The 21060-nt window shown below is 41.1% G+C and overlaps 3 protein-coding genes across 4 annotated transcripts; 2 read left to right on the top strand and 1 right to left on the bottom strand.

Annotated features, from left to right (window-relative positions):
* Positions 1–33: 33 nt before the first annotated feature.
* tmem198ab (transmembrane protein 198ab) lies at positions 34–9592 on the top strand. The gene is made up of 5 exons (XM_087791824.1): positions 34–422; positions 4931–5186; positions 5585–6166; positions 6893–7086; positions 7154–9592. The coding sequence occupies exons 2-5, from the start codon at positions 5030–5032 to the stop codon at positions 7298–7300; spliced, it is 1080 nt and encodes a 359-aa protein (XP_087647950.1). The 5' UTR covers positions 34–422; positions 4931–5029; the 3' UTR covers positions 7301–9592.
* desmb (desmin b) lies at positions 9442–13988 on the bottom strand. Its single transcript, XM_087791821.1, has 9 exons — positions 13403–13988; positions 12553–12613; positions 12375–12470; positions 11791–11952; positions 11581–11706; positions 11036–11256; positions 10914–10957; positions 10770–10855; positions 9442–10473 (listed from the first exon to the last, which is right to left on the bottom strand). The coding sequence occupies exons 1-9, from the start codon at positions 13966–13968 to the stop codon at positions 10432–10434; spliced, it is 1404 nt and encodes a 467-aa protein (XP_087647947.1). The 5' UTR covers positions 13969–13988; the 3' UTR covers positions 9442–10431.
* Positions 13989–15992: 2004 nt separating this feature from the next.
* Positions 15993–20863, top strand: dnpep (aspartyl aminopeptidase). Of its 2 annotated transcripts, none has more exons than XM_087792604.1 (15): positions 15993–16077; positions 16490–16580; positions 17277–17365; positions 17581–17694; positions 17769–17894; positions 17959–18083; positions 18164–18248; positions 18823–18930; positions 19301–19378; positions 19467–19547; positions 19808–19968; positions 20047–20086; positions 20224–20325; positions 20501–20668; positions 20729–20863. In XM_087792604.1, the coding sequence occupies exons 1-15, from the start codon at positions 16072–16074 to the stop codon at positions 20777–20779; spliced, it is 1425 nt and encodes a 474-aa protein (XP_087648730.1). In that variant the 5' UTR covers positions 15993–16071; the 3' UTR covers positions 20780–20863. The 2 variants fall into 2 exon arrangements, with proteins under 2 accessions (XP_087648730.1, XP_087648731.1); XM_087792605.1 differs by having other exon boundaries at positions 16063–16195.
* Positions 20864–21060: the final 197 nt, after the last annotated feature.

The following is a 21060-nucleotide window of genomic DNA, read 5'->3' on the forward strand; positions in this document are numbered from 1 at the left end:
CTGGTGATTTTGCATAAACGCTTCATTCAATGACACAATGCTGTAATAACAAGTCACACCAGTGGGGGCGCAGTGTGACCTCCATCATCACGGGGGCTGCGTTCACGTCCGGACTCCTCTTTTCTCACGGGGTCCGCAGTTCTATTGAGCGTCAGGGTTCTGTCTGGATTATCGTCAGTTCTTGGTCGGGAAAAACTGGACTGCAGCCGACGTTCGGTTCCGGACCAAAATTCCAGCTGGCGGTCGCCATCCTGGCTGGTATCCCACTAGGATCGAAGCATCCGCCGGCCTGTTGACTCCAGACCGCAGGGAGGAGCTGATATTGGGTCGGAACAGAACGATGTTCGATGGTTCTGGTTCTGGAGGATCCGTTTGCTGTCACGCCAGCGCGGAGGAGGCGCGTCAACCTGTTCATAGTGATGGTGAGTTCAACGCAAACGCGTTTTTTTATTATCTCATCCTCTGATCTTTGGATCCCACCGCGAGCCCTCCAGAACCGGATCTGACCCGGAACTTTAGCCCGAACAGAGCCAGCATTACATATCAGTAGACACAATGAAACAGACCGAATGGTGTATGTGCGCAATCGCTGAGTTCTCCCATGGTCCCTGAAGGGGTCTCCGTCAGTCTGACCCAATAATCCGGTTCTGATGTTTGGAGTCATTAGACCGAATCATCTGGTTAATAAACTGATTACATCTGACTAATGTCCTGCTCTAACTATTGATGACTGTCACTCTTTTTTATGAGTTAAATCATTATTGAGGGAAAAACACTGAAAAATAAATAAATACAGCGACATAAAGGGAGATTTGATTGACAGGCTCACCTTTACAAATTACATGCGCCATGAAGTGTTTTTGTTGTTGCTGTAAACTAAACTCAGTCAACTGTACCATGACAGTTTCTGGTTCAAATTTGAGGGGTCGCATGTCCTCAAACTTGTCCAGAGAAGTGTAGGTGACATGGTCGTCACTGGTCCAGCCACGTGCACGGGAGAGATGCCCACGCACACACATGCTGGAGCTCTTGTGACAGTTAACATTGAAATCTGTCCAAACGCATCACAACAACAGCATGGATCACAGCAGACAACTCTTTGTGTCTGAGGATGCTTTCTGCAGTGGACAGGGGTCAGTGAGGACACTCACTAGAACCCACAAAAACATCTGTACAATCTAAAGCTGAATGTGTGACATTAAAACAACTTTGTTATTTCAATGAATTGATCATGGAGCTACTATTTCACCTTACAACATGGCTGTCGGATGGTTCAGTCATAAATGACATGTTTGTTTTGTCATGTGTATGAATCAATGTTTATAAACCATCTTGTAATCCAAAATGAACTGCCATATTTAACACATTCACACGTTAACAATTTCTCGCCACCTCAGGAAGTGAATTGTTGATAATAATCTCAGTTTTGTACGTTCTGGTACTAACTTCTGGTCGACCGTGCTTGATAATCATTCAAATGTAGAATTCTACAATAGAATCATGCCTGTCATTACTATATAATACTGCATATCTCAAGTAGGAGGAACAAGTCTGACATTGATTTGATAAAAAGTTTATCCTTTGATCAATTGTATCAACCTATTTCACAAAATGAGAGAAACCTTCTATTGACAAAGGATTGTTTACAAACGAAGAGACAATGACAGTGTGATGGTGTTTTTGGCATCAATGGACGTGTTATAGATGCACAAGGTTGTGGTATAGATGAACAAAGGAAACACAAATCACTAAATTGTAAGTAAATGTTATTTGATATTTCATCTCTTTCAAAAGGCATATTTGTTGAATTTGGTCCATCCCTCCTCCTCCTCCTCCTCCTCCTCCTCCTCCTCCCATCATGTTTCATTACATAAGGTCCTGCAGTCAAGCGAAGTTTAAGAATGTCCCCGTAGGTGTCGACCCATTCCGATTTTGTGTTGAAATCCATGAGCTGTACTTTGTTGTTACTCGGACTAGATCAGGTGAATTCTTATTAGATCTATATTGTCATCATGATTATCTAACATCGAGCCATTGTTCTTCCTCTCACACTGAAATAATATGCAACGTTGAACCTGCTTTCAGGAGTTGGGTCTGGAACGGCTAATATCAAACATGACTTTATGAAGATTTCATCCATCCATCCATTTTCTACCACTTATCCATGTTTTGGCCAGGTATCAACTGGATAAAACATTCCTCTTCCCTTTGACTTCAGATTTCCTTGTAACACTAAGGTTCTCCAAGACCAAGTAGAAACCATTGAGTCCTCAGTGTGCTCCTAGGTCTCTTCCCAGTTAGACGTGCCTGGATTACGCAAGGTTACTCTGCCACCAGGATTCTCTACATTCTCTGACTCGTTATCTACATTGTTCCCTAAAAGCACAAGTTCTTGCTTGTCCATCCAATTTATTTCATGTAGAGCACACACACAGACACACGCACAAGTTTGCACGGCAACGATTGACTGACACGTGCAGTTCATTGACAGATGCTTTTTGTCCTGATTGTCAACATGTGACCTTGTAGCAGCCTGTGGGCTCCTGTGGCCGGACAACACAACCATCCCCTTTAAAGTGTATACTTTATTGAATATTGTTTTGATTGTTTTAAGCGCTTTGTGACCCTGGTCTGGAAAAGCGCTATACAAATAACAATTACTTACTTACTTACTTATATTTACATCTACTTCTGTTGTCGTTTATGTTTGTTTAAATTCCAATGGTCAATAAGAAGAAAACACTATGTTCTCAGAAGTGGGATTGTGACACAGATGTAACATTCTTGATAGTAAGAAATAATCAAGATGAAAGATGTGATTCAGCAATACAGAAGAAGATAATGTAACTATCGAAGGTGAAGATCAGCTCAAACTGGTTGGAAGGTGGTTCAAAAATGTATGCATAGATAGATATATGTTAACAGCTAACAACCTGATAGTACCTGATCCTCTGAAAGCTGTTCTGTTTATGGGAATTGATGTACCGAAGGGTTTAAAGACTAGTCTCCAGACTTAAATGCTGCTAGTTGTTGAAACAAACTTGATCTTCATAGGAGCAGACAAAACATTCAGCCGATTGTCCTGTCAGCCTTCTGATAACCATCGCTCCATGATTTATAATACTTTCTTAATAATCATTTATTTATATCATCATCATCACCGTTACCATTTATTTTTTACATTTATCCAGGCTTTTGAGGCTGATTTGATTACATTTTTATCAGTTTAAATTGACCTTTTCTTTCATAATTCCCTCTGTAATTATGTTATGTCTTCGAAATTTTTAAAAGCGATCTGATAATATACATTTTCTTCATCATCATTATAATTTTCTCATTTACAAGTATCTCATGAGTGAACCTTTGTGACTTCTGGTTCAAAGATTTAAAGATTTTGTCTCTATATTTTACTTTCTGAATTGAAGCAACAGCCTTCAGGTAGTTTTGCATCAGACAGAATTATGCGTATATTGACATAATGGATATATAGTTTATAAAGAATGAAGAAAAAAACACGAAAACAACATCACAGCAGGAAAATAAGTTTGTTATAAGTGAGTCAAATGTATTTTACAGGTTGCAGATGCAGATGGTGCCGGTTCAGGTCAGACGTTGTTCTCAGGTTAGAGACGGTCTCAGGTTCCTAAAATAGAAGCATCTCTTTTTATTCATGAAGCGACGGCATTTGAGCGTAACGATGATGTCAGCGCGAGAAACAACTTTGTTTGTCTGCACACCGATCATTTGAACATTCTCCGTGCTGGCAAACATTTTTTGAAACCATGTTTTCAATTGAATTTCCTGAGGGGCCACATTATATAATGCAACTGTCACGAGGGTCTGTCAAGCTGAAAGACAGATGAACTTCAAAGAAGAAGAATTTATTTTATAAATAATGCTGGTAAAAGGATTGGATTATATAACATGTATTCATTTCTGGAGACAGTCAATAAAAATCTGAGCATATTAAAAAAAGATATAAACAAAATAAAGATACGCTTTAATATCCTTTATATGTAGATACTTTATTGAAGGACACAGACGGTCAAAATAATTGAACTAAACAATAGTATGACGTGTCAACAGGTGTGGAGAGAGATACAGTCACACAAAAAACAGATTTAAAAAAGTTCTCTACAGCTGTTGAGGTGCATCCGCCTAAACTGTTTAGTACAGCAAATAAAATACATAAATGTCTATTTTCACAATGATTTTCCCTCTAAATATCACATTAAAATTTGTTTTAAAGATGTACAATATTAGCACACTATAGTAGCTCTGACTTTGTTGCCATGGTGACTTCAAATCGGCTGCTCTACAGCATCCGACCGTTGTCATAGTAACAGACAGGATGCAGCAGCGGGGTTGTTTTGTGTTGTCACTTCTGCGTTGAGGATCATCCATCTGCACACCCTGACTGCACTTTTTCATCCTCAATCACTCTCATACACTCTCTCTCTCACACACACACATCCAGGGTCACTAGGCTGTGGCTTGTTAATCCTCTTGGGATGATTATAATGTGGCTGTGTGTCCCTGTGTGTGTGTATTTGCGTATGTGTGTGTGTGTGTGGCAACACGAGTTCGAGAGAGTTGAGGTTGACATTTATTTTATTGATACATTTTAATTAATACATGATTAAACCTTGTGATGTAACTTTTGGCACATGGGTGTCTCATGTTTCACCTGGAGAGGAAGTGACTCTCTCATCCGCCCACCGTCGTCATGGGGACTATTAATATCCTCCTTCTGGTACCCTTCTACTTAGGCGAGCAGAGATGTGTTCATGAAGCGTTATAAACCATCTTTAATCCTGAATAAGTGATTCCATTAAAATAAATAGCAGTGCTGGGTTCAATATTTAACAGGATAACTGGCAATTAACATTGGCTTTGGCTCATGAAATCATTGACAATTTGATCTTTTCAGGTGAGACTTCATGGTGGTCCACTGCTTTTTAGCGCCCCCCACTCGCTGTGTCACCCCTGACTCCTCCGAACCGCACACAGTCTCTGACTTCACATCACAATGACCACCACGCTGGAGACGCTTCTTGCTCGGCCTCGTCCAGAGCTGAGTCCCGGACTGTGGGCCAGCTGCCCAGACTCTAGGGGGAGCTACGAGGTGGTCCCCGCTGTGGTCTGCTCCATGTGCTGCCTGTTTGGCATCGTGTACTGCTTTTTTGGTAAGTCCCATTTTTTCATCTTTCTTTGTTTTTTTTTCTCCAATTGAGTCAACTGTCGACACCAGATGCTGTTTACTGGACCTTAGAATTCTGTCAAAGAAACGTGCTAAAAAGAGGAAATTCAGGAAGAGTCAGAACTAAACAAGGAAGGATTTTAAAAGTGCACAACTCTGGCTTTTAACATGCAGCACACAAGGACCCCATCTCATTGGTATGATTCAGAAGTGTTTAGTTTGTTGTGAGGAAGCTTGTCAACGATGAGCACATTAACACACTTGAGAACCTCATTTGAATGAAGGTCCAACAGTTGATGCTGCCGAGATCATATCGTAGACAGTAATGTACATAAACATAAAAAATTAAAATAATTTTTCCTGAAGTTCTGTCTTGTTCCACAGGGTACCGCTGCTTCAAGGCTGTTATGTTCCTGACCGGCCTGATGTTCGGGTCCGTGGTCATCTTCATGCTCTGCTACAAGGAGCGTGTGCTGGACACGCAGCTCAGCGTCGAGGCCTCTGTTGGAATCGGGCTCGGCATCGGGACGCTCTGCGGTCTTGTCACGATGCTGGTTCGAAGCGTGGGACTCTTCATGGTGGGCCTGCTGCTAGGATTGCTGGTCGCCGTGGCGACCCTGGTGGGCATGGAGGAGCTCTCCGACAGCCCGCCACGGTCCGTGTGGGTGCCGCTGGGAGTGCTCCTCGGTCTGGGCATGCTGTTCGCCGTGCTGACCCTGCAGTGGCAGCGCCTCTTCACCACCTTGTCCACGGCCGTGTTCGGCGCTGCCGTCATCACGGTCGCGCTGGACTACTTCGTGGAACTCTTTGCTTTGGTTCTGTACATGTACGAGCGGATGAAAGCGGCTCCTGCGAAGCCGGTGTGTTGGCTGACATGGGCGGTTCTGGGCGTTTGGCCTGCACTCACCCTGCTGGGTGTCATCATACAGTGGAAAGTTACTGCAGAAGGATATTCACACACCAAAGGTGAGTCAATGTTTGCTTCAAATATGTGTGGATTCGTTTTGTTAAAATGTTTATTTTCTGTTAAAGCATAGACTCATTAAAACATTTTTTAATTCAATCATTTCTGTAGATTTCCACACGGGATGTCATTTTTGAGATCCAAGACATCCAAATAAAGTTGACACATTATCTGGAAAATTGACGCACAAGTGCTACTACGTCGTCATGTGATCGTCTGTGTGTCGCATGATTGGCTAAAAGTAGTTTAGTAATCTTTTCCTATTGTCTTGTGTTATCAACACTTTATATAAAGTTTAAAGGGCTATAAAACATGTATTGTTTTATTCAGGAAATTTGAGTGAAACATTTAAATTTAAATGTAAGTTTAATTCCTCGCAACAGGAGGGCAAAAATTAGAGGATGAAACAAAACTTGTCTTCGGGTCAAATAACTGTGATCTGTCATCTGTTCTGATTTTTTTTTTTTAACATTTTGGTAAGATTCCATTGCAAATATAACCTTTCCCTACATCGTCAAATGTCACAGAACTAGAATAGGCATGACCTTCACTGGAGCTGAAAAAGAATCAACAACCTTTTTGTGACAAATTGGCCACTCCACTGCATGATCTGATTTATGTGATCTCACCCACGCAAACCTCTTCCTGCACAGACAGGAACGGTGTCAGTACTTGTGTCAGTTAGATTGCTAGAGAGTCAAGATGTGTAATGAAGAATTCCCCTGCAGTGATCATCAGTCGCCAGCAGAGGAGGATGCAGGTGATGCGGATCCGCCAGCGAGACGACCGCTCCCACCACAAGAAGAAGAAGAAGCCGACGCCTGGTGCAGCGAGCCAGCTCCAGGCCAAACCTCTGCAGGACGCCGCCTACCGCCGGAAACCTAACCCCATCCGACGCTACGACACTGACGTGCTCTCACCGGTGAGGACCTGATGGGTCCAGTCAAAGATCTTAGAAATGTTCTGACTCTGATCACCTCTCATTGCAGAGTTACATCCAAAGTTTCAGGGAGCGGCAGATTCAGGTCCGGCCCTTCCCGGGTCATCTGCTCGGAGCGGGCAACACAGCGCTGGGCTACGACTGTGGCTCCACGACACCACTCGCCGCGGCTGTCGGAGCACAACTACGGGCCTGATCTGCCCACCGTCCGTCCATCGTGACTGGAGTGCTGAGTCTGAAGTCACCACCTGGTTACCAATGTTCGTCTCAGAGACCACATCAGGGATCAGTCGTACTAGGATACAAAGTCATTTACGAGAGAAGAACCAGATTGACACGTCATTGAGGAACAGATGGATAACCTGGCTAAGTTTATCTCTTCAATTTAGTTTCATTAGATCATGTTTATGTGGTTATCTCATAATTGTCTTGTATGTTATTTAAAGCAGCAATACCTAAGAATCCTTGTTTTCCGTTCTGACTGATTCACAGTTTCATCTTGAACCATCATGTCTCGAGCAGTAGAACTCTCATGCTAGCATTTTAACAAAGCTTTTTAATACACAAGGTTAGACTCCCTCGGAGAGTCTGGGAGTTTTTCACGTTGCCACCAATCAGCTGAACAAAGGCGAGAAACAATGTTTTGCACCATATTGCATGGAGTTGCAGTTTCACTGTTCTGACACTAGGGGAGGGAGCCGAAGACAATCTGTCCAATCTTACGTATCGCTGCTTTAGTAACAAGTCTCACCTCAGTCACTCTGTAAATCATTACGAGAGGAAATTAATGTATACGTGAAGTTATTTTGTCATAAAGTTTTTATTTCTTTTATTTATGTTTTAAAACTAGAGATATACTGCCAACATCTGGTCAAGAAAGACGGTTCCTGGGAACCCTTTCACTTGTACTACCTTACTTAAGTCATCCAACTAAACAGATCACCTTCTGACCTGAACACTCCAGATGGTAACGGACCAGAACTTCGACCAGGCTGTTGAGGCGTGCTCTTTCTACCTACTGACATGATTTATGCTCTCTGTGCCATCTGGGTCTCCTCCTCTGGTGCTGGAAGTGTGTTCTCCGGGGTGCCTTGACCCTCCTCGGACTGTCGCCCCTCAGGGTGAGGAGTGACCGGCCGATCTCACGCTGGGCTTGTTTTTGGGAGGATTAGCTTTTTTTCTGACAACCACTGCAAAGCCATATTTACACTGACGTCTCGTGTCACTCCAGATTTGAGGATTATTGTGAATCGATTATTTCTAGGTCCTGCTGGGAATCTTTTGGGATTATCTAGTGAACGATTAGAGCAGATTTGTCACATGTGAGGTCAAACATCCTGTCAAATTTTCGGCACATGTTGAGTCCATGTAATGTTATTATCTGGCAGGATTTTGTCATTTTATTTGCAATAATTTTCATCACGGACGAATATTAACAGCATTTCAAGAAAGTTTGATTTTCAGCAAACTTAATTTAAAACCGTGTGAATATCCATTCAGATCAAGCTTTCTAAAGTTAATAGCTTTTTGGTTGTGGATATTTATCAATTAAATGACTACACAAGTCAATAAATATATTGCATGTTACTTGACAGTTCAGTAATATGCTAATCATGACCACTGATGTTCACTTTAAAATTAAAATCAATATAAGTGAATTCAGACTTTTCCCCTAAAATGTTTCCATGAAACAGCTTAGCTAGCATCAAGCTAATCTTTGTTTTTCTAGCTGTCAATTGTTTACTTAATGGAGATTTAATTTTATTTTCAAATATTAGAAAACATAAAATATATGCAATATTTGAATTTCAAAAACTGACATGTCCTTTTCAAATGTCAATGCAGGGTTTCGGTACATTGTTCAGTTAATCGCTAGCAGGTCAAGCTAATGGCTAATGTTCGGAAAAGATTTTAAGAAATAAGAGTAGAAAGATTTCACAGTTTGGTGCTGAGGTTAACTTTACAAAGTTTAACTTTGAACATGCAGTTAACAAAATAACACTATGTGGACTCAAATAAATATGTTTGTTTGTGGCCACACACACACACACAGTTGTTTTTTCCCCTGGTGTGGTGTTTGTTATCACACTAACAAGCCATCAGTGTAACTACTGTCAAGTGAGATTTGTACAAACCATCTACAAACATCTCATGTTTCCATCTTCTACAAGATATATGACGTTTGTAAAAGTTTATATGATGATTGCCTTTTTTTCTCAGAAAAAGAATACCGCTGAAGGAGGGGTGCTATTTCTAATGGTCAACATTTATACACTGCATGATCAGCGGCCCTCCTTCCACCCATCAATGTGAACTCTGTACATAGGACACGAGCACTTCAAATGTTTTCTGGTTTTTATTGATCATATTTAAAATTTGACACAGAGGATTTTTCAGTAGAACGTCTTTGAATACATTCTCACAGCAGTAGGCGGGTAATGACATGCTTTATTTTGAAATGACAACAATTAAAGCATGTGTTTCTGTTGGCCTGTGTTTAAGTGTGTAAGTCGTGTCTTTGCATAAACAAAAATAAGAAATCAACCTTTAGTGCCACCAATGCTAAACCTTCCTTCGCTTTCTAATTAAATTTTCCACTTATGTTTTTTTCCATCTTTACCATACATTCACTCTCAAAAAAGCAGTCAGACAACAATCAAGAAGCATTTTTTTTAAAGAATAAAACCAGACACGCTGGTAAATAAATCCAAAGTAGATATCCTTATATGCAGCAGAAATAACATTTTTACTTTTAATCCGTTACATTTGATTTTTATAAAAAGCTTGTTCTCAGATTCAAACAAATATTCTATTCTGAATTTTAATTTATATTTTGCATTTCATAATTTAAGAGCAAGTTATTTACACTAACCACTTATCCAAATAAATATGAGCCCTTTATTAAAACTATTCGCAACTAAGGAATATTTGAATTTTATTTATTGATTTTGCTTTATTAGAATAATGTTTTATATTTGTATGTTCTTCAGTATAATGATTTATTTAATTTTAAAATAAAACAAATATCTTGACCCCTTTTTCTAATTCATATTAAGCTTTGCCCACTACTCTTATTTAATGCATTTATTTCTGAATTAACCCCAAAACACTTTCTAAAACCTTTGAGACTATGGTATTACGTATGAGACTTGGTGATTTATGTCAATTTAAAACACATTTATAATTAAAATCTTTGTATGTTTTACCTCCAAAAATGATAATTCTTAGCACAATTCAAGTTTTCCATTTTAAAATATAGTTTGGTCAATCTAGTTAAAGTCACATGTTGATTTTCTTTATCCATCAGAGATCTTTTCTTCTGTGGTTTCACATAATGTCGTGCTGATGCTGTGTTGACTCACTGACCACCTGGAGGACACAAATGGAACATCACTGAGTTGTTAATTATTTTGTTTAATAGGGAAAATTATAAAATAAACACCACTCTGAAAGGTAGGACTGTTCCTGACACCAATAAGACCTTCTTTTTTTTTTTTTACAATACTATAATATTGTAATTTGAGAGGAAACACACCCAGTTGCAGTTTGACCAACAACTTCGCTGTGAGGTACTCATAAAATAAACTTATTTTCATCCAGAAAAATGGATGTTTACTGATGGAAGTGATTTAATAGAAGATATATATTTAAAATATCGGTCTTACCTCTCCATCTCGAGTCTCGATGGTCTTGATGAGGACGGTTTTCTTAGAAAGAGTATCAGCAGATCGATGATGATCTGGGCTCGTCTCTGCAGTAAGTATGTATATTAACAAACATTAAACATATATTCAACAAACTCAATTTACCTCTAAAGCTCAGGGTGGAGTAGCTGTGGGCCGGCAGTGAGATCCTAAAATTACAAAGTCATCAACAGGTTTTATAAAATACTACTTCTCTTCTATATAAAAAATCAGGTCAGAAAGCTGACCTGCTCTCCTCTCCTTCCAGCAGCTTCCTGTAGGTGGCGATCTCCACATCCAGTGCCATCTTGACATTAAGCAGGTCCTGGTACTCCCGAAGGTGTCGTGCCATCTCGTCCTTCATGTTGGCGATCTCCGCCTCAAGGCGAGCGATGTTGTCCTGGAAGGAACCTGCTTCCCGGCCGTGACGGTCCTCCATGTCGCGCATCTGCCGCAGCAGCGACTCGTTCTGAGGACGAGTGAGTGATCCAGAGAGAGGGTTGGATTGGTTTGGACCAAACATGTCGTTGGAATACAAATACTGTGTGAGCCACCGTAGTTAATTCATTATTTTCATTACATTGTCAACAAACAGCTTTGACGTTTGAATGTATTCTGTTGGAGATCTGCTAAGAATCTGGAAACAGGAAGGTTTAAAACAAAACGTTTGACTTGTAAGACCTTTATCTGCTGCAACACACGTGCCACGATGAGAAGTGACATACAATCAGATCACTAGTATTAGGGATTAGTATTGGATTTTGCAAGATATTAATATATTTCCTGTCCCTACCGTTCCTTTAAGAGCGTCAACTTCGCAGGTGTAGCTCTGAATCTGGTGCCTGAACTCCATGGTGTCCTGGCGGGCCTGCTTCAGAGCCTCATTGTTCTGAGTCACCACCTGGTTCAGGTCGGACACCTATAGGACGCATCCTTTAAATAACCGGTTCAATTGAAGCTCAAAAGAGGCAAAGACTTGTTGCCTCACAGTGACTCCACTCACCTTGGACTTGTACCAATCCTCAGCATCAGAAATGTTCTTGGCTGCTATCCCTTCATACTGAGTCCGGATGTCTCTCAGCGCTGCCGTCAGGTCAGGTTTGGAGAGATCCATCTGGATCTGAACCTGAGATTCTTGCATCTGGGCCTGTAGCTCTCGGATCTCCTGTACGTGTCAGAGAACAGAAAAATCATTATTATTATGAATTTCTGATGATCTAGTTCCATCTTTTCTCTAGCTCTACCCTGAGTCTCTCCTCGGTGACTGAGGTTCTTCACCTGTCTGAGAGTCCAGTGACCCTCCAGAGAGACTTCTCTTGGCGATGTTATCTGCCATCTTGCTCAGTCACTAGTCATCTATAAGTGCAAGTAAGAACGGAGACTACACTTTCAACCGTTGTATCTTTGAAATGGATGCTTAATTCACGGTGACATTCTTAATCTGAGTTCCCCTAAACACCAGAAATGTATTCAAAGGAACACCTGGGGAAAAACATGTGGATTTTCAAAATGCAAATATTTCATAAAGTTCAGAAAATATTTCCACTTTCACCCTCATTTTTGAACAGAAGATGATGATGACCTCACCTCCTCGTGGATCTTCTTCAGGAAGGCGATCTCCTCCTGCAGAGTCTCGATTCGTCTCTCCAGATCCAGGCGGGCCAGTGTAGCAGCATCTACGTCCTGAAACAGACAAGCTGTTTGTGAAGGATCATCCAAGCATTGCAAGAGTAAAGGTGGCGCTAGAGAGTAACATAAGGCCCACCGCTCTGAATGCTGCCAAGTTGCTCTCTGCGTCTTCTCTCAGGAGCATCTCGTCCTGCAGTCTGTAAACGTACACACACACACACACACAGGTATTTAAAACCTGTCACAGGCTTGGTTCCATACAACAGTGTCGACAGTTCAAGTCAAACACAAAGAGAATAGACAGACCCTCGAGCCTGAAGTATCCTTATATAGAAGGGTGCGTAGAGCAGGGGTCTCAAACTTGTTTGTGGCCAATGACATGTATTATGTATTGTCTATTATGTTTATTTGATTATATAGTTAATATGGAACAGAATTATGAAATAAAATGTAAACAGATTTACAGTGAGAAGAAAAATCCATCAAAAATTATGCAACAAAAATATAAATCCAAAAGATGTCAAAGATGTTTGGAATATACTGCTCAAGACCCCCCAGCCTGTGTCGCAGTCCGCCCAAGAATTGACCTCTGGTGCCACCGGCCTGTTAAGTTTGAGACCCCTTGTGTAGAGGTAAGGCAGGGGGAGGGGAATTATGTTATATTATTTATACATGTATTATTATTTATTTAGTATGTTGGATTTTGATTATATTTTTTGACATGGAATACAATTTGTAATCGTCCTTTTAGAGTGATATAAAAATAGCCTTGATCTTCCTCAGTAACCATAACAAACACCGCAGTCACCAGACAACAGCAGCCCAAACATTTGCTGTAACCATCATCATCGATACTGTCATCACAATCATTCTGCTCTCAACGGTGGTCTTGAATAGTCTCAAGAGTAGGGTCGCTACACTCTCACTGAGATATGTGATGGTACAAATCTCTCCCTTCCACACTCACGTGCACAAACCACTCCCACCTGAGCTTCATCTTGTCCAGGTCATCTGCCAGGTTGTCCCGCTCGACCTCGTACCGTGACCTCTGATTGGTCAACATCTCTATCTGCCGACGGAGCTCGCTCATCTCCTCCTCGTAGATGTCGGCGATGCGCGTGGGCTCGCGGCCGCGCAGCCGATCCACTTCCACCGTGAGCGCCTGGTTCTGCTGCTCCAGGTATCGGACCTTCTCTATGTAGCTGGCGAAGCGGTCGTTCAGGTGCTGGAGCTCTGCCTTCTCGTTGGTGCGTGTGGTCAGAAACTCCTGGTTGAGTGCGTCGGCCACGTTGAAGTCCAGGGTCTCACCCATGCCTGCGTGAGAGCGTCCGACAGACACCCTCGTTTGGGCGAGAGGTCGGCCATGATAGCCGGACGAGAGGCGATAAGCGGGCGCGGAGCTGCTCCGGGTCACCTCGTACACCCTGGAGTGAACGCTCGCCCCCCCTCCAGCCCCACCATGACCCAACAGGGAGCGGTTGAGGGATGGGGATGAGTAAGCGCCGTGGCCAAAGTTGCGGCGGTAGGATGAAGAGGAGCTGTATGCGGCCATGTTTGAGGAGAGTTTGTGAAGCTGCGAAGACTCTGCGGGCAGAACTCTGGTCTCTAATATTTGTACTCACACTGGTCCCTCCTCCCTCAACCCCTTCCTCTCCTTCACCCCAACCCCTCTCACTCTCGTCCCTCAACAGTCAAGTAGCTCCACAGCATTTAACTTTCTACATTTAGTTTAGAACAGGTGAAAAGAATCACCTTAACTTGACCTTTGAACCGTGGCCTTTACCATCATCACGATAAGTGTTTCTTGGGGTACCATGTGTAAGACTCCATAGAAGTGAGTCAAATCATTATGGATATCTTCGTCTTAGCTTTTAGCACTGTACGTTTCACAGGGATTCCTCAGTCATACATGGTTTAATGGATGAAGTCACTGCCAGATGTTTATTCTCGCAACAGAAGGAGAGTCTAAATCAGGGGTGGGCAACTCGGCCCTCAAGGACCGGAGTGGGTGCAGGTTTTTGTTCCAACCATTCAAGAGTAAACCTTTTCACCAATCAGGAGTCTTCAGAGTGTGATCAGTTGACTGTCAGTCTGCTGTTGCTTGTTTCAGCTGAAGTTTAACTGTGCATGCTGGATCGGTTGGAACAAAAACCTGCACCTACTACCGCCCCTTGAGGACCGAGTTTGCCCACCCCTGGACTAAATGAATTATAAAATACAGTTTACAAGAACATGACAGGAGGAAAGCATATGTAACAAAGCAGAAAACAATTCAACACAACAGTTTTATGTTAAAGGATTGTGTTTCAAGTTGCACAACATGGCATCTTAAATGTTGTACTCCAAAAACACAAGTAAGTAAGTAAGTAAGTAAGTAAGTAAGTAAGTAATTTTTATTTATATAGCGCTTTTCCAGACCAGGGTCACAAAGCGCTTAAACAATCAAAACAATATCCAATAAAGTATATATTTTAAAGATCAAGATAAAACAGATTTTCGTTCCAAAGCTTAGGAGCAACAGCCTGGAAGGATTTCTCTCCTCTGGTCCTGAACCGTGTGCAAGGAACCATCAGTAGATTCTGATCCACAGACCTCAGAGCCCGAGCTGGGGTGTAAGGCTGGATCTTACTGCCTAAAGTCATTAATTAACTATTGTACCTTGTTTAAAATTATTTTCTTTAATAAATACCAAACCAATTAACGCTCACCCTGACATTTGCTACCAAATAATAAACGTTTTGGTCCATTAAACTACCTACCTAAATGACTATGTGATGTTAGAAAACAATCGTAATATATCTTTTTTAATCTTGATCTGAAATGTTTTCACAAAGTCATAATATTGTCTGTGTATCTTATACTTCATAATTCATTGCATTTAAGAAGTTTACATCTAACTATGTCGATATTTAACCCGGTCGAGGTGCAAGCTGCACCGTTGCCGTGATCATTTGACTAAACATGATCAATCACAATGACACGCTCTCATCTCATGACATCATACCAAGAGGACTCTGCTAACTTACAACCTCACATGGTGAAGTAGTCCCAGAGAAGATGCACAGGGGAGGGGACAGAGGGATGGAGCTCCTGACAACCTGCCTTAAAAAGGAAAGCTATCCTGTCCAGAGCATCTGTAGGAAAAGTCCCAAAATTCCAAACTCATAAGTCGTTTGTGATATTTGGGGATGACAGTGGAAAGGCAAGACACTCGTACATTTTAATATTTAAATACATGTATTAAATACTTTACCTTCAATAAACAATATGGGAGTAATTTATATACTCAGACGTGAAACCTCTGAGCACATAACAAAAAACCTCTGATGCGAAGTTGATTGTTTTCAGGTCAGGTTCATTTTACTGATTCGCCAAAAACTAGTCAACCAGAAAATGTATTAAACCATCAAAGATGTTTGAATATAATGCACTGACCAGTTCATTCGAGGGGTTCATCATCACACGTGACTCAGAGCTGGTGAAGAGCCAGATGAATCGAATAGGCCTCGGAACATGGCACATAAGTACCCCGCCAAGCCTGTGGGTGTCACTGTGGTGCGTCTCTGGATCTCTCACCTACTGCTGTCAGCTGATCCGTCATCGAATTCTGTCTTCACTTCATCAGCACTTACAGTTTAAGTACAAAGTCCAGCTCATGCAGGTTAGTTTTCTTTAAAACCGAGGAGAGTCTTTGCTTCTGTGAGAGTGTAGAGACTCAGAGCCAGCAGCAGTTTCGACAAATTGAAACAGAAGACTTCTCTGTAACCTCTTAAGCAAGGGTCAGCGGATATTATTTCATCGTTTTTAATAGATCATTATTCTTGGTTTTATACCTGTTTTATTAGAAATATTACTGTAAAATCCAGTTTTAAAGAACAGTGGCTGAGGTTGGCATAAATAGGCAGCTGATCAAGAAATAGTTCCTTTTTCTTTCTGTGTGTCAGCGTTCCTGTCATCCTGCTTACTATTATTGGAAATAACCGATTATTATTACTGGTGATATAACGGCAAGGCAACCAAAATATACACTATACTTCGCAGAAATACCGTTAAACATTTCTGTTTTTCTTCAGTCTTGGATCATGAAGAGCTCAACTGAAGCCGTGAAGTCTGCTGCCAAAGAATTTCTGACTTTTGTCAACAAAGGAACTTCTCCCTATCATGGTGAACACTCTTCCTCTTTTCTGTTATTCTTTGGATGCCACTTTATTTTCATGACCAATGAACACTGACGACTCTTTTAGCTGATTTTATACTGTATACGTGTATAGTCACTTCTTGTGGTGGTTCTTTTGACATGTCACACTTCAACAACACATGAAACACATCCATAGGATTTGGTTGTAACGTCTGTCTGAAAGAAAGAAGAAATGTAACATTTCTATCATTTTAGAAGTAATAAGCTCTGCGAGTATGTACATGTAAAAACTTGCTTAAACTTTGGTATTTGTTCATCTTGGCAGTGAAACATGTATTCTAGAATAAAAATGACATACTCTGTTGATTTAATAATACTTTTAAAACACTAATAAAGGTAGGTAGTCCAGATTACTTATAATGATCACAGTATTTACTTGATTAAGACCTGTCTGGTTTTTTGCTCAAGTTATTTACTTTTTTTACTTTAATTGTGTTAAAGTGTTTAACATAAAGTGCTCTAATTTTCGTATAAACATTTAACATTTGTTTTGCAAAGTCAGCATTTTAACACAATATATGGTGTCATATTCAGTTACTTTGATCTTTTAGATAATGGAGGAGCGATATAGGGTCTGATCTTTAACCCCACACTTGCGATAAAGATATGTGATAATGGTTCTCAAACCAGATTCACCGGTTCATGTCACTGTCTTTTTTCAGTGGTGGAGGAGTGCAGACGGCGTCTTCTGGAGGCGGGGTTCGTCGAACTGAAGGAAGCAGAGCAGTGGGACATCAGACCTACCAAGAAGGTTCGACATCTACACAATTGGGCTGTTTTATTTTTGGCTGATGCATATTTTGAGAGAAACTAAAACAACCCATACGGTTGAGTCAAAGGAGATAACAGTGACGACTCCTACTTTTTTACTGTAAATGATGATAGGTTTTAAAATTCCTACAAATATCTGCATAAAGCTTTCTTATCAATGTACAATAGGGGTTTCAAAAGGTTTTATCCTTTCAGTATTTTGTGACCCGAAACTTCTCCAGCGTCATTGCCTTCGCTGTCGGAGGATCCTTCCTTCCAGGGAATGGCTTCTCTATGATCGGAGCTCACACTGACAGCCCTTGCCTGAGGGTAGGACTCCGACCATCACCACTTCTGACTACTGCAGCAGTGGATGTGACTGCACCGTGTGACTCTCTTTCCAGGTGAAGCCGCGCTCACGCAGAAACAAACAGGGCTGCATTCAGGTTGGCGTCGAAACCTATGGTGGAGGAATCTGGGCCAGCTGGTTTGATCGAGACCTGACCGTCGCTGGCAGAGTCATTGTTAAGGTAACCACACTAAACGAAACTTAATAACTAGTTTGTTTAATCATGTGATCTCGATGTCTTGTAGAAAGACGGTCGACTCGTCCAACGTCTGGTCCATATATCTCGCCCACTCTTGAGGATTCCTCACCTTGCCATCCACCTGCAGAGGGACGTCAACGACTCGTTTGGACCCAACAAGGAAAACCACCTGTCAGTGGCACACCTCAAAATCTGAACATTTATTCTGTCAAAATCACTCTACGTGACTTCCTTAACTGTGTGTTCTTCAGGGTTCCAATCTTGGCGACCATCGTCCAGGAAGAGTTGAACACTGGAGTCGTCTGTACAGGAGATGTTTCAGCTGATGCCAGCACGGTACAGACGGCTCACTTTAAAACCTAATGATTGTTTTGTTCTTTTTACATTTCTTGGATTCATGAAATTGAACTCTTGACTCTGAAGAACAATTTCAGCAATTAAGCTGAATTTCAGCAATTGAACTGAAATTATCTTATTTATATTCTAGAAATGTCCACAGCAGAAACAGGAAGAGCTGAAGTACTGTATATATATATTATTTTACCCTGCCCATAAATTAATATTATAATTATATTATTCATTAAATTTGGTGGTACTCTTTAATCCAACTAAATGATTAGTTGGTTGTTTTTTTCTTACTAAATATTTAACATTAATTTGTATATCATTTATAGTCTACTTCTTCCTGGTGGCCCATGGTCAGCTATATATTGTTCTGACAGCTTGAATATACTTTGAAACAGATTTGCAACAATCTCCAGACTTTAATTGATTTTTTCTTTAGTTACATTTCTCCATCTTTTATTTTGGGTGCAGGAGTAGATACAATTGTGAAAAGGATGTAACCTCTTAAAGATGACACACTCAAACTTTGACTGTTTTTCGTTTAAAATCATTTTTATATTCTCAGGCTGAGAAACACCCAGCAGCTCTGGTCAAGCTTCTGTGTTCGGAGCTCAGTGTGCAACCTGAAGACCTCTTGGACTTTGAACTTTGCCTGGCCGACACTCAGCCTGCGGTGAGTCGAGCAGCGAATAGAGAGAGTTCTGTTTACACGTTGTCTCTTTTTCATCAGTTACACGTTGAATTAAAAAAAATGCTAAAAAAATAATTGTTTTGTGATCCCTTTTTTTTTAAGATGGGATCACAAAACAATTATTGGTACTTTTTTTTGCAAAGTATGCTTTTATAAGTTTGTTAGGTCTGTCACATGAATCTGATGTTAACTTAATTGTGCCTTAATGAACAACAAACTAACTGCTGCTCACACACATAAGCTTAAAGCTCAAATGTGATCCAGCATTTGTAAAGCGGGCAAATGATATTCCAAAATGAACACCTAGCAAAATCAAATGTTTCCTGTGTTGTCCCCTTCTATGCTGATACAGGCCCTGGGTGGAGTGTACGAAGAATTCATCTACTCTCCTCGTCTGGACAATCTCCACAGCTGCTACTGTGCCCTGCAGGTAGAACATCTAGAATGTTTTATAAGTCTCATCATTTGGTCATCTTGACCAGAGAGTTTTCATTCTGTGATCTTGTCTTCACTGCCAGGGTCTGCTGGAGTCCTGCTCTGATGAGACTTTGGGAAAAGATCCCAATGTTCGCATGGTCACTCTGTACGACAACGAGGAGGTGACACTTCTCAGAAGGGACCAAAAGTCCTTTTTGATTAAAAAGTGCTTGTTAGTGTCCCATTGCATCATACCTCTGATTATCAGTAGTGTTCATCCACATGATTTAATTAAGATGTTTGATCTAATAGATCAAGACAACTTAAGTGTGAACAGAGATGTCACTGAACAGCCATATTTATAATCCAAATGAATAAATGAATAATATTTTAAAGACTTTTCTTTGATATGCTTCACTGGAATTCCTACTTTGTCCTGTAGGTGGGGTCAGAGAGCGCTCAGGGTGCTCAGTCCAACCTGACCGAGCTCATCCTGTCTCGCCTCTCCACCTCCTGCAGTAGTCCCACTGCCTTCCAGCAGGCGGCGCCTCTCTCCTTCATGATCAGCGCTGACATGGCGCACGCTGTTCACCCTAACTACCAGTCAGTGACACACGCTGCTCAGAAGTCATTAAACAAAGTGTTGTGAACCTCTTCAAATTTTTGCTCTTTTTTTTTAAGGGAAAAGCATGAGGAGAACCACCGACCTTTTTTCCACAAGGTGATCACTTATTTTATGCATTTAATTGATCAAAGTTATTTGATGTTATTTTACTAATTTAACTGTTGTTTTTTTTCATTTTGTTTATGCAGTCGAAAACACGAATGACATGCCTACTTAATTTTGTTTCATTCTAGGGTCCTGTGATCAAGTTCAACAGCAACCAGCGTTATGCGACCACGGCGGTCACTGCCTCTGTGCTGCGGGAGGTCGCCCGGGAAGCTGAAGTTCCTCTGCAGGTAAGGGATTCAGATTCTGGGCTTCAATTATCTTCATAAAGATTGTTCTGATCTGTTTTGTTGTTCAGTCCACTGTGTTCTCCTCCACACGTCAATATTCTGTAAACATGCTGATTCCTATTAGAACGTGTGGTCGTCCTTATTCCTCTTCTCACCAGCGTCTCTTGTGATACAGGATGTTTTGGTCCGGAATGACAGCCCCTGCGGAACCACCATTGGGCCGATCCTTGCTGCCCGCCTGGGCATTCCAGTGGTGGATGTGGGCTCTCCACAGCTCTCCATGCACTCTATTCGAGAAATGTGCTGCACGTCCAGCGTGCTGCAGAGTGTTACACTCTTCAAGGTAGTTCTTAGCTAGTCGTCTCACAGTAATGTCGGATTGATCATGTTCATTTCTCTGCAGAGCTTTTTCCAGAAGTTCCCAACCATCCGGAATAGTCTGGAAATAGACTAAACCACATCTGGAGCTGATGGAAGGACTGAGAGGAACTGTAGCAGCATCCATTTTGAAATAAAAAAATATATAAAAAAAGAAAGAAATCCCTTTCTCATTTTGAATTTCTAACTCAACCTTGAATACATACCCTTTCAAAACAACGACACACCCAAGTGTTGCTACCTTTCTTTTATGTAAATACTATAAATATATACCTTTTTAAAGGTGATTTAACCAATAAAAATGAACTTGTGAAATTCCAACAGGTCGCAGATATAGAAATAGTTTCACGATTTAAT

Source organism: Callionymus lyra, chromosome 5 (assembly GCF_982586985.1).
Source record: "Callionymus lyra chromosome 5, fCalLyr1.hap1.1, whole genome shotgun sequence".
Taxonomy (NCBI): Eukaryota; Metazoa; Chordata; class Actinopteri; order Syngnathiformes; family Callionymidae; genus Callionymus; species Callionymus lyra.